The sequence below is a fragment of the Ceratotherium simum genome, chromosome 19 (genome assembly GCF_057802395.1).
Source record: "Ceratotherium simum simum isolate JZ-2026a chromosome 19, ASM5780239v1, whole genome shotgun sequence".
NCBI classification, from domain to species: domain Eukaryota; kingdom Metazoa; phylum Chordata; class Mammalia; order Perissodactyla; family Rhinocerotidae; genus Ceratotherium; species Ceratotherium simum.
The window spans coordinates 32,282,361-32,296,238 of NC_141918.1; the positions used below are offsets into that span (position 1 = coordinate 32,282,361).

The following is a 13,878-nucleotide window of genomic DNA, read 5'->3' on the forward strand; positions in this document are numbered from 1 at the left end:
CCATCTCTCAGTCATTTGATCTCCTTCCTCTCTCTTCCTCTCTGTACACCTGCTTTACTCTTCCACGGCAATGGGCTTTCTCTGATTACTCATTTCACACAAGGCTCAACATGACTGCTTAACTCTAATTTATCATGATCTTTCATGTCCAGAGTCCAACACTGATTGACCACTGTCACAATGTTTCTTAGTTCAAATTTTCAAGGAGAGGAATTTGGTCACCAGCAAAGGATGGCTGGTCTTGTCTAGCCTTGAGTCAGATGTCAATCTCCTCCTAAAAGCTAGGCTGGGGGTAGAAAATGTCATATGGTTCACAGGCTGAACGTTCTAGGAGACCACTGGAAGGGCAGGTACTTGTGAGGAGCTGTGGGCAGAGCAGGCAGCAAAGTATATCTACTACTCATCTGTAACCAATGAACAACACACCTTTCTTCTTTCCCATCTTCTGCCTCCCAGGAGATGGGTGGGTATGGGGAGATAAGGAGGAGCTTGAAAGAATGTGCCCTGTCTGCTCTCCAGATCCAGTCTAGCATCTGAGACAGGTAACCACAGACTGGCATGACCCAAAGACAGTCTACATACTCTCAACCAGCATTTATGTACATGAGTCTACATGTGTTGACTTCCTCCTGAAACCACTGGAAAGTCCATTCTTGGCAGTGGTGGAAGATTCAGGATGTCCAAAACACAGGATCTGTGTTCTTTCAGTTTGAATCCCATGCTTTCTGCAGCATTGTGGCGTGTAAAAATGTAACACATCTAGACATCAAGAAGGATTCTCCTCCCCTTGGGCCTTTATCTAATCATTTGGAAAATTTGTGATTAACATGTTATTGCAGTGATTTGACAGTTCATTTGACAGCTCTGAAATAACATTCTTGACTTTTAGATGACAATCTTTTACTGAAACCCAAAATGGCTCTTTTCAGAAACTTAGAACGTCAGCCAATTTTGGGGTTCACGAAAATAGTGGTATGAGGATTTTATAAACTCCTCAAATGGAGATACTGTGTGTAAACTCATTTTATGGAGCAACATTGGCTATTGCAGCAAAGAATTGAAGAATCCTACTGTTTTCCTTCTTTCCTCTAGTTAAGTTCAGCTGCATTGAGGCAGAATGCAGGAATAGTCTAGAGTTGGGGGCCATGTTTAGAGGCAGCAGGCCAAGGTAAATATCCACCTCCCACCCCAGTCTGAGTATATTTTTCTCCTTTTTAATCCCTGGGGATAGTGGCAAAGTGAAGCCAGGAGTGAGGAGAGGGTACACAAGGAAAGTTGGGGGAAGCACCAATAACAAATGTTGTCTATTCGCACCTTGCCCGGAGCATGTGGTCCCTGAAAATCACGGCTGTGGCCTCAGTATAATGCCATCATGCCAATATGCAATCATTTATTTTAGAGCCTTAGATGGAGCCAACTATTTTAGCTTTTGCCCAAGTATAGCTATTGGAGATTCTGGCTGATTAAAAAAAAAGAAGAAGAGGTCTAATACTTGTATTTTACTGATAAAACAAAACACCTTTAAACCAAAAGGATGATTTATCTGGGCTGAAAATAAAACTCCTGCCTACTGAAGTCTGGTGCAGCTGAGTTATCACTATTTTCGTCCTGTAATTTGTTTTATAGGGTACTAATTAACAGGGCAAAGTCTGTTGCCAGGAAAGTAAATCACATTTTGCTGTTTTCTTCTTTTCTAACAAGACACAGACCTGGTCTTTAATTAAAGAGCAAGTTCCAAGGGCACTCTCAGCTACTGAAATGGGGAAGCCTTTGGCTGGGAAGATCATGGTGAAACCTGCTGTGTAGATTTCAAGAAAGATAGTGGCAGAGAGGAAGGCATTGGGGTAGAGAGGGGGGAATTGCACAGGTAACCTTCCAAAGAAGAGATTGTTTTCCTCCATGTCCCATCTTTTTTCTGTTCCCCACAACTCTGCGTTTCTCACACTGTACTACAAACATCCTTTAAGAAAAACTCACCCCACCCCCACCCCCTGCAGTTCATTCCAGTCTCCAAAACAGTACTATTTTTTCTTTATAGGTAGCATCTCTGCTGTCAGACTTTCCTGCCCCAATCTCTCCCTTCTCCTTCTTTGACCTGGCTTCCTCAGTGACCTTTGACCCTAGGCTTTGCTGCCAGGCCAGTGCAACTCATACCTCACCCTTCCCCTCCCAGCTCACCCTCCTCGCCGGCCTCAGTCTTCTTCACTCCTTTCTCCCTCTCTTTCTCTTTCCCCAACCCATTCCTGGAGGTTCTGGACTGAAAGCAGCTGCTCCCGCTTCTCCTCCCTCCTTGAACCCTCTGAGACGTCGTTTAGGGGAGAGGAGACGAGGGGGGGGTACTGATGGGCGGGTGAGCAGAGCCAGCGCCGGGCTCGCACTCCGGAGCCAGGAACCTGACGTCACCGCGCCCTGCCTGTCAATCTCCAGCAGGCGCGCGGCTCGTAGCCGCCTTTTCTGCCGCTGACTGTCTCTCACTCTCGGCGCGGGCACAGCCACAGGCGCCCGGCGCTCCTCTCCGCGCCGGCCCCGGCTGCCTCACAGGCATCAGCTCTGTCTGCACCGGGAGTGCAGCCTGGAGCCCCACCACAGCGCACATGATCAGAGTCTTCCTGAAGCCCTGACTCTCCAGGTGAGCAGCCGCCGGGCTCCCGAGAGGAACTTGGAGGGTGTGGAGAGGAAGGGGTGAAGGATGGCCAGGGGATGAGCCCTTCCCAAGCCGGAGAAATGGAGCCAAGCTTGACTCCCCACTCTCTCGCTACACACAACTCACCAGCTTCTGTCCCCCCAAACCACCTTCCCAGGGGTCTCTGGGGGCTTTCGCGGCGGTCTGGGCTCTGGTACCGCAGAAACTTCACTTTCAGAACCGCGGACAGCGACTCCGCAGCCCAGTTTAGGAGAACGCCCTGACTCCGCTGGGCGGAGCCCCAGCGGGATTCGCCGAGGCTGTCACCCTTAGCACGCTGCATACGGGGGAGTGTGCAAATACAGGCACACTTACGGGATTGATCTGTGTGCATGTTACCCGTGTGTATATCTGTGCAAAAAGTCAGATATCCTTGCGGGCACCCATGTGCGTTTCACTCGCTCATTCGTTCAACAGGTATCTATCTGTGGCTGTCACTTAACCACTGCTTTCTCGCTCTACTCTGGGGTCCCGGGGTGGGATGGGCAACATGAGCGGGGCACCTGTGCCCGGGGAAGTTCCCTGGAGGCTTGAACCGCACACCTGACGCTTGCTTTCCCTCCCTACGCAGGGTACAGTGTTGGGCCGCGATGAACGCGAGCGCATCCTCGCTCAACGAGTCCCAGGTGGTGGCAGTGGCGGCCGAAGGAGCGGCGACAGCGGTCACAGCGGCAGGGGCGCGGGACGCCGGTGAATGGGGACCCCCTGCAGCGGCAGTGGCGCTGGGGGGCGGCGGCGCGGCTAACGGGTCGCTGGAGCTGTCTTCGCAGCTGCCGGCGGGGCCGCCGGGGCTGCTACTGTCGGCGGTGAATCCATGGGACGTGCTGCTGTGCGTGTCGGGAACGGTGATCGCAGGCGAAAATGCGCTGGTAGTGGCGCTCATCGCGTCCACCCCGGCGCTGCGCACGCCCATGTTCGTGCTGGTGGGCAGCCTGGCCACCGCCGATCTGCTAGCGGGCTGCGGCCTCATTCTGCACTTCGTGTTCCAGTACGTGGTGCCCTCCGAGACGGTGAGCCTGCTCACCGTGGGCTTCCTCGTGGCCTCCTTTGCTGCCTCAGTCAGCAGCCTGCTGGCCATCACGGTGGACCGTTACCTGTCCCTCTACAACGCGCTGACCTACTACTCGCGTCGGACCCTGTTGGGCGTGCACCTCCTGCTCGCCGCCACCTGGACGGTGTCCCTAGGCCTCGGGCTGCTGCCGGTGCTCGGCTGGAACTGCTTGGCGGAGCGCGCTGCCTGTAGCGTGGTGCGCCCGCTCACGCGCAGCCACGTGGCGCTGCTCTCCGCTGCCTTCTTTGCGGTCTTCGGCATCATGCTGCACCTGTACGTGCGCATCTGCCAAGTGGTCTGGCGCCACGCGCACCAGATCGCGCTGCAGCAGCATTGCCTGGCGCCGCCCCACCTCGCGGCCACCAGAAAGGGTGTGGGTACGCTGGCCGTGGTGCTGGGCACTTTCGGCGCCAGCTGGCTGCCCTTCGCCATCTACTGCGTGGTGGGCAGCAGCGAGGACCCTGCTGTCTACACCTACGCCACCCTGCTGCCTGCCACCTACAACTCCATGATCAATCCTATCATCTATGCCTTCCGCAACCAGGAGATCCAGCGCGCCCTGTGGCTCCTGTTCTGTGGCTGTTTCCAGTCCAAAGTGCCCTTCCGCTCCAGGTCCCCCAGTGAGGTCTGAAGGCTTCCTCTGTCCTCTCACACCACACCCCCAGCAAGCTAGCCTTTGGCAGCTTCTCGGTGCCTGCTGATGAACTCGGAGATCCCAATAGTGTGACTCTGACTTTGGAAAGAAAGAAAGAGAGAATAAACACACACACAACAAACTCACAAAGACAAAGAGGCTTGTTGGCACTTTACATATACAGTGTATACATGTGTACATATATATACAAATATTTGTATCTTCTGAAGGTGTTCAGGATGTGGAATTTCCTATTCTGTGAAAAAAACTAAGAAAGATGTGGTTGTATACTCAAATTGTACATCACATTTGTCAAGTGAAGGCATTCCCATACTGCTTAATTATAGCACTTTATTTTTAGCTGCTGAACTGCCGAAACAGTGTTGCCATTTTCAAGGGCAGGGGAAGCGGAGTAAAAGGTGTATTTTGTTTTATGTGATAGAATATTTTGCTGCACATGCATCGGTAAATTACAACATATTTTGTACACAAATAAACATATTCTAAAAATGTAATTTTTGGCATGTGGCTAACTATAAAATTACCATTTAAGATCTGAATTATTAGTGCCCTTACTTTAAAAGTTTATTATGTATCAACTCCCTCCTGTGAAAATCTTAATGTAAAAAATCATATGCATTTGCACATTGTTCACAAATTGTCACTGAAATAGCTAATCCAGATAATGGGGGGAGGGCAGGAAGAAAGTAACACGTTCATGAACAGTATTCACAGGACACTAAAGGATTGTCGGTGTTAGTGCAAATTAATCTACTCCCCTAGTTGCGGAGTTTGGAGGACAACCTCCAGAGGATGTCTGAAACCATGCCTTCGTCTTACCATATGTGCACTTGGGAATCCTGAAGCCACAATTTCTGTTGTAGTTTTTCCAGTCTGGAAAGAATTTTAAATGTTGAAAATTCATATTGACTGAGTATATTGTTGCTGGCCAGGTCTTGTAGCAAAATGCACGGGATTATAAAATAAATAAATCCAAGACAGGATTCCAAGATACGTTGTGTTCATGAGGTAGATGAAGGTATGCTGGCTGCCCCTCTTGAGGCACTCAGCTTCAAAACACACGGTGTTAAGATCTTCAAGAATTCAACATTCTGGGGCCGGCCCCGTGGCTTAGTGGTTAAGTGCGTGCTCGCTGATGCTGGCGGCCCGGGTTCGGATCCCGGGCGCGCACCGACGCACCGCTTCTCCGGCCATGCTGAGGTCGCGTCCCACATACAGCAACTGGAAGGCTGTGCAACTATGACATACAACTATCTACTGGGGCTTTGGGGGGAAAATAAATAAATAAATCTTTAAAAAAAAAAAGAATTCAACATTCTTATTCCACCAATGGGTGTGAGTCATAGTAAAATGGTTCCCTTCCTCCTCTTCTTACAGGATGATGTGAGGATAAATAAGAAACCATGTGTGGACATGCTCTGAGCACCAGTGAAGAAATATGCACACAAGCACAAGGAGTTATTGGTCTTAGGCCTTAGAAAAAGCAAACTTTTTCATACAGTCCACAAATATTTATTGAGTGCCTACTATCTGCTAGACATAATTCCGGGGCTGGGAATACAGAAGTGAACCAAATAGACAAAACAGTCTCTGTGCTCACAACGTTACATTCTAGTGGGGGAGATGGCCTACAAGCAAATAAACAAATGTATAGAAAGAGATCTATTGCAAAGAATTGGCTCATGCAATTATAGAGGTGGAGTTGTCCCAGATCTGCAGTGGGCAAGCTGGAGATCCAGGAGAGCTGGTGGTGTAGTTCTAGTCTGCGTCCAGAGGCCTGAGAACCGGGAGAGCCCACGGGCTCAAGACCCAAGAAGAGATGATGTTTCAATTCAAAACCAAAGGCAAGCGAAGACCAATGTTCCAGCTCAAGCTATTCAGGCAGAAGGAGTTTCTGCTCACTCAGCCCTTTTGTTTTTTTCTTCTGGTCTTCAGTTGATTGGATGAGGCCCACCCATACTAGGGAGGGCAACCTGCTTTACTCAGGCTACTGAGTCAAATGTTAATTCTATCCAGAGACACCCTCACAGACACACCCAGAATAAGTTTTGACCAAATGTCTGCCCCCCCCCACCTTGGGGTCCAGTCAAGTTGACACATAAAATTAACCACCACAACAAAAGAGCACAATGATCCAAAATAAAGGAGAAAAAGTGTTTAAGGAGGGAGTAATCAATTAGGTCAAACATTGCTGAGAGAATAAGCAAAATGAGGATTAAAAATAATGACTATAGGGGCTGGCCTGGTAGCACAAGCCATTAACTGCGCGCGTTCCGCTGCAGCAGCCTGAGGTTCGCCAGTTCGTATCCCTGGCGTGCACCGACGCACTACTTGTCAAGCCATGCTGTGGCGGCGTCCCATATAAAGTGGAGGAAGATGGGCATGGATGTTAGCCCAGGGCCAGTCTTCCTCAGCAAAAAAAGAGGAGGATTGGCAGATGTTAGCACAGGGCTGATCCCCTCACACACACAAAAAATAATAATAATAATGACTATAGAGCCAGCCCTCCATGACCTAGTGGTTACAGTTCTAGTGCTCTCACCACTTCGGTGGCCTGGGTTCATTTCCGGGTCGCAGAACCACACCACCCTTCTGTCAGTTGCCATGCTGTGGTGGCAGCTCATACGGAAGAACTAGAAGGACTTACAACTAGATATATACAACCATGCACTGGGGCTTTGAGGAAGAAAAAAAAAAAAAAAGGAAGATTGGCAACAGATGTTAGCTCAGGGCAAATCTTTCCCTGCAAAAAAAAAAAATAATAATAATGACTATAGATTTTGTAATGTGAATATCATTGGTGAACTTGACAAGAGAAACTTCAGGAGAGTGAGGGGGAAAAAAAGCTTGACTATTGAAGGTACAAGAGAAAATGCATGAGCAATCTAGTCTCTAACATCTTGCAACAAAGCTATGACCTTTTTAACACTATAAAACACGCCAAGTTTTATAGACATATAGTTTTATAGTGTCTGTAAATTTAGAGCCAGGAAGATCAGCATTATTGCTCCTTCATCGAATTGACATTTCTAAAGAACTAACCTTCATAGACTATTCAGCATCATCAGACACTGTTTCAGGCCCTATCAGTATCTGGAAATCATTCAAGCGAACTGAAATAACAAAAGCTCTGGCTGTAAACTTTTTCCAACATGTGATGGGGAAAATAATATAATTTCAGAGATGGAACAAAGAAGTCAATATTACCATACATTTCATAATTACAGAGAAAAATTTGTTGCAATCAGCAAATTAAGAAAGTTCAACACTAAGATAATAAGACAGAGACCATGGATCTGACTTCAATCCACTTGGTATTCAATATCAGCCCTAGTCCTAATCAAAATGTTTAAGAGAGCCAAGAACATGAAGATACTAAACAATCAGGTTGTTAATATCGCAGGCTTACGCAGTTGGCCAGCTGGGTAATGTCAATAGGCTTGATATTAACCAACTTGATGATGTAAGGATATAAAACTGTTGGTAGATCTTGAAACATTTCTATGGAGGAAGGTCATAAGTTCATCTGACATATCAAATATAAAGAATCTCCTATTCAAGGCCCTATGCTAGTTGCTGGAAGCACAGAGTCTTTGAGGAAGGCAAGACTCATTCAAATGTCCAACTGTCTACCCACTTTGCTGTCTAATGGACATCCCAGATTTAACACATTTAAAATTGGGTCATTGATCTTTACCCCAAAACCTGCTCTTTCTCCCTTTTTTACCATCTAAGTTAATGGCAATGTCATCTTTCTAGTTATTCAGGCGGGAAACCTTGGAATCACACTTGCCTTTTTCTTTTTCTCATATCTCCCATCCAATGTGGATGCCTGTTGCTTTTACTTTCAAAATATACTCAGAGTCCAGCCAAGCCTCACCATCTCCACCACCATCATTATCTCTTACCTGCATTACTGTAGTAGCCTTCTCTCTGGTCTCCTGGCTTCAGTTCTTGTGCCCTTTAGCCTATTGTCTACACAGTGGTTCACCTCTACAAGCAGTTTCTGCCTTGACTACCCTTCAGATCCGGGCATGAGCCCACCAGCAGTACAGTCTGTCTCAAAAGAAGAAACTTGGGGAAGAGTTATTTAGGCGGCAGAACTAGGCCTTGGGTAAGAATTTCTTGAGTGAGGAATTCCAGGGTCCTGGGTATGTGGCGCCTGGTCTAGAAGTGAGGACATAGTCTTTTCACCCCAAAAGAAGGAGCACAGATGGAAGACGCCTAGAGCAGAGGCCTCTGCAACGTGAGGCCCAGGGCAAGGTCCCACTTGGCCCAGGATATTCGTTTCCTATTGCTGCTGTAACAAACGACCACAAACTTGGCAGCTTAAAATAATACACATTTATTCTCTAACAGTTATGAAGATCAGAAGTCTGAAATAAATTTCACTGTGCTGAAATCAAGATGTCAGCCAGGCTGCACTCTTTCTGGAAGTTCTAGAGGGAGAATCTGTTTCCCTGCCTTTTCCAGCTTTTAGAGTCACACTTCTTGGCCTGTGGTCCCAAAGCCAGCAGAGTATTTTCTTGCTTAAGTGGTTACATTGCCTTCCTCTGTATTCAAATCTCCCTCTGCCTTCCTCATATGAGGACACTTGTGATTACACTTAGAGACTGCCTGGATAATCCAGGTTAACCTCCCCATCTCAAGATCCTTAACTTAATCACATCTGCAAAGTCTCTTTTGCCATATAAGGTAGCAGTTACAGCTCTGAGAGCAGTACCGATGAAAAGTACAATAATAAAGATATACACAGAGTGGTAAGATCCCATGGGAAAGTCAGGGAAATCCTGTGGAAGACTCTTCTAGGGAGACAATACTAAGCTGAGTCTAGAAAAACAAAAGAAATTTGCAAGGCAAAGGACATTGAAGAACAAGAGGACAACATGAAACACAAAAGCATGGCCCATTCAGAGAAATGTAGGCCATTCAGTATGGCTGGAGTGTATAAGATTCAGAGCCCAGAAAAAAAGTAGCAGGAGATAAGACTGGAGAGCTAGGCACGAGCCAGATCACAAAAAGCAGTGTTGGGAACGGATTGCATGTAGGAAGGACTGGAAACCAAGAGATCATTTTGGAGGCTGGTTGCAACAATCCAGGTGAGAGGTGATGTTGGCCTCAGCTAAGAAAGGCAGAAGGGGTGGGGAGAAGGAGACGGACTCAAGAGATCTCAAAGCAGCAGAGTGTCTCCAACTAAGTGAAGAATTGTGGCGGTTGAGGACAATTTAGGAGTCAAGCTTGTTCAACTGGGTGGTTCACTGAGATGGGAACATAGCGGGACAGGCAGATTTGAGGAAGAGGATGGTGAATCAAGTTTTTTTACATATTAGATGTCAGGATCTGCGGGATATCCAAGTGGAGGCAGTTGGCCCTGTGGTTTTAGAGCTCACAGGGATAGCAGGAATGGAGACATAATTTCAGTAGTCATCGACCTTAAGGTGAAAGTGAAGTCACAGGAGGAAATGAGAAGAGGCCAAGGTCACAGTCTTGACACAATAATATATGGGACTTCAGTGAAGAAAAGCAAAAGAGAAAAGGAGACCAAGGAGGAGCATCCAGGGGAGACCCTTGGAAAGCCAAGAGAAAAAAATTTTTAAGAAGGAAGTGACCAAGTGTGTAAACACTGCCCAGAGGTCAAGTAAGGAAGAGTTAACTTTAGGAACATGGTGGTCATTGGAGACCTAAGTGAGAGCAGCTTCAGTGGAGAGCAGGATGAAAGCCAGATTGCAGTGGATTGAGGAGGAAATGGGATTTTTCAAAATTTTTTTCAATAAGTTTAACTTTAAGTGGAAGGAAAGAGAGAGAGGGTAGTAGCTAGAGGGAAATACAGGGTCACTAGATAGTCTTTGTTTCATTTCACTTTTTAAAGATGGGCAATAACTGAATATATTATTAGACTGAGGAGCAAGTACCATATAATTGGAAAAGCAGATGATAGCAGAGGGAAAAAGATGCCTGACAGAGTGAGGCTTCACAGGAGGAGAATGGGGGCCAGGGCACAGTGTCAGGGGTAGAGAGGGACTTAGACAGGAGGAGGTGGAGACACAGCTCCCCTGTTCTGACAGAAGGCAAGGTGGGAATGATTGGTACTGATAGAGCTAAGTTTATAGGTGGTGGGAGGAAGTTCACAGAGTTCCTATCTGACAACCTCAATTTATCTGAAGGAGGAGTGCCAGTTAAGAGACTATTGCAAGAAGTATTGAGAACCTGAGTTGACAACATTGGGAAAAAAGCTGTGAACTTGGGATAGTCTAATCATTTAATCAAAATTAAAGGTCAGACCATACCAAGTATTGCAAGGATGTAGAGCATCTGGAATTCTCATCTACTGATGGTGGGAATGTAAAATGGTCCAAGCACTTTGGAAAATAGTTTGATGGTTTCTTAAAAACGTAAACAGAGCCAGCCCTGATGGCCTAGTGGTTGAAGTTCAGTGCTCACCACTTTGGCGGCCTGGGTTCACTTCCTGGTCGGGAACCACACCACCAGTCTGTCAGTTGCCATGCTGTGGTGGCGGCTCGCATAGAAGAACTAAAATGACTTACAACTAGGATATACAACCATGTACTGGGGCTTTGGGGAGGAAAAAAAAAAACATGAACATGCTTCTACCATACAACCCAACCATTCCACTCCTAAATATTTACCCAAGAGAAATTAAAGCATATGCCCACATCAAGCTTTGCACATGAGTGTTCATAGCAGCTTTATTTGTGACAGCTGAAAACTCGAAACAACTCAAATGTCCATCAACAGGTAAATGAATGAACAAATTGTGGTACAACCATACAATAGTATGCAACTCAGAAATTAAAAGGAATAAACTATTGACACATGCAACAACATGGGCAAATCTCCAAATAATATATGCTGAGTGAAAGAAGTCAGACAAAAAAGAGTACATTGTAAGATTCCATTTATATAAAATTATTAAAAATGTATAGTGACAGAAAGCCAATCAATGGTTGGGACTAGGGGAGTAGAGATGGGAAAGAGAGAGAGGTAGGGATCACAAAGGGTCACAAGGAAACTTTTGGGGGTGAAGGATCAGTTCATTATCTTAACTGTGATGATGATTTTGCGGGTGTATACATATGTCAAAATTCATCAAACTGTACACTTTAAATATGTACCATTTGTTGTATGTCAATTATACCTCCACAAAGTTGTAATAAATAAATTGCATTAGAAAAAGGATCATAATAAAATAGCAGCTAATTAAAAATAATACTATATGGAAATAAAATGCAAAGTTCCAGTATGACATGGCTTATTAGTCCAAATAAGCTAAGTTATGCTGCAGTAACAAACAACCCAAAAAATCATAGTGGCTTAACACAACATTCTCACTTGTATAATGTTACCTGCATTGCCTGGGGAACTTCCCAAGGCAACTGTTCTCTATGCAGCAAGATAGCCATCCATCTTCTGGTTCTATCCCCACAATATGAGGCCGTCTCCATAATCACTAGGGCAGGAGAAGGGAGCACTGGAGGGTCTCACACCAGCAAAGAAATGCTTTGGCCCATAAATGACACTTCCACTCACAGCCCATTGGGCAGAACTAGTTACATAGCCCCACCTAACTCCAAGGGGGTGGAGAAATGTAATACTCCTGAGTGCTCAAAAAGACAGCAAATCAGAAATGTAGGAATTAGAGAAGATTTTTACCATTCATGGCTTCAAGATCACACATGTTGTCTTTGCGATCCCAAACTGAATGTGAAGTCACAGACAGAGAAGAGATTCTCAAGATTCAAACTCAAACACACACACCAATATTATTTAAGAGTAGAGAGAAGTTTGTGGTCTTTTGATAAAACTTATGGGGCTATGGAGTTCAGTTAGCAGAATACAATATAAAAAAGTCAAGACTTGAGGTGAGCACAAAGGAAGTGCTGTTCCAGAGAGGAGCCTGAATTTCTAACTCAGTCAGACTTTGCCCCTGGTTACACAGCGGGGGAGAATAGTGAAGGTTTAGCGCAAACCCTTCTCCACAAACAAGCAATCCTGAGCCCATGTTGTTGGATGTGTTGTTGAGATATTGTGGATATGAACATTGAGGGAAGGAGTGCTAATTGATGGTGGTCAGAGGACCCAGAAATATCTGAATTCCACCCACAACCTTACTAAGTCCCTTGGGGAAATAGTGAGGGACAGTATCCAGTCAAAATTAATAGTTGTTGGAAGGAGGGTGGGAGGGAGAAAGTTTGCTGTGAGTGAGAGCTGTGGCGTTGGCACATAACCTAAATGCAGAGCACCCTTGGAAGCTGGGCCAGGTCATATAAACTGCCCCTTGTCCTTAAGCCAAGCAGGTTTAAACAGCCTCAGTCCAAAGCTTGACTTGCTTTGCCGAACTTATGCCCTCAATACTCAAACCCAGGTCTCAGATCTTGCCATTAATGATTATGAAACACCCCAAACCAACATCAAACTTCCAGGCCTGGGGAGAAGAGAATCAGAATGAGAGAGAGAGAAAGAGAGACCAACCCGGTGGCCACTTAGCCTGGATCTGGTTGCCTCAGAGGATAGCACTACTTACTAGAGGGACCAGTTGGATCAGTACTCCTGTTCCTTAAGGGTGGAGTGAAAAGGAAGATGGAGAGAGAAGCAAGAACAGCGTCTTACAGTGTGCAGTCTTCTGACTTTTTAACTAGCTGGAGACCTGCGGCAAATTCTCATCTGTACAGTGGGAATCATAACAGTAACTATCTTCTAGGGTTGTTGTAAGGATTAAATGAGTTAAAATATAAAGTTAGAATAGTGCCTAGCACCTGGTAGCATTATATATGCCTTAGCTACTATTGTTATTACTGCCGTTGTCATTGTTATTAAACAGGCTTTATGAATGCTGAACTTCACAAAGTCTAGATTTTATAGCCTTAAGTGCATTTGCTTTTCAAGTTTCCCTCTATTGCGCCCATAAAATATTTTTCATATGTTATCTGTTTTCAGTAATCTGCCAATCTCAGAAATTGCCATTTCAACATCTTTAGCTGCTGCTCTGAAAATAATATGAATACAACATATGATATTTACATAACATTGTTTGATACATAGTTAAGATTTATCTCCAAAATAGCAATACAAATCAGTATTATGCCCTTTTTACCCAATGGACTAAAATAGAGATCTACATATTTGCTGTAAAATATTGATCTTTAATTTTCAAATAGAACCTTGATGTTTGGGAAAACCTGAGCAGAATTAACACTGATCACATCATCTCTGCCTCCCCCCAAACGGAAACACACACACATTTCTCTCCATCTCTCTATCTCTGTCTCTCTCTTTCCAACACACACACACACACACACACACACACACACACACACACACACACACCATGTACCTGGGAGTCCCTGTGACTTTCCAGCACTCACTCACTAAGAGGACATACCGCACACCCACCAGTAGTGTGTGCTCAGGATGCTCGGCAACACCGGATTATTTTCTAGAGAAATGCAGCTATAAGACAGGAATTTGTTA

At 45.7% G+C, this 13,878-nt stretch overlaps 1 protein-coding gene across 1 annotated transcript; it reads left to right on the forward strand.

Moving 5' to 3' along the window:
• Window positions 1-3,252: 3,252 nt before the first annotated feature.
• On the forward strand, window positions 3,253-4,365 carry GPR6 (G protein-coupled receptor 6). The gene has a single exon (XM_004422206.2). It carries the CDS (start codon window positions 3,274-3,276, stop codon window positions 4,363-4,365), a length of 1,092 nt encoding a protein of 363 aa, XP_004422263.1. The 5' UTR covers window positions 3,253-3,273.
• Window positions 4,366-13,878: the final 9,513 nt, after the last annotated feature.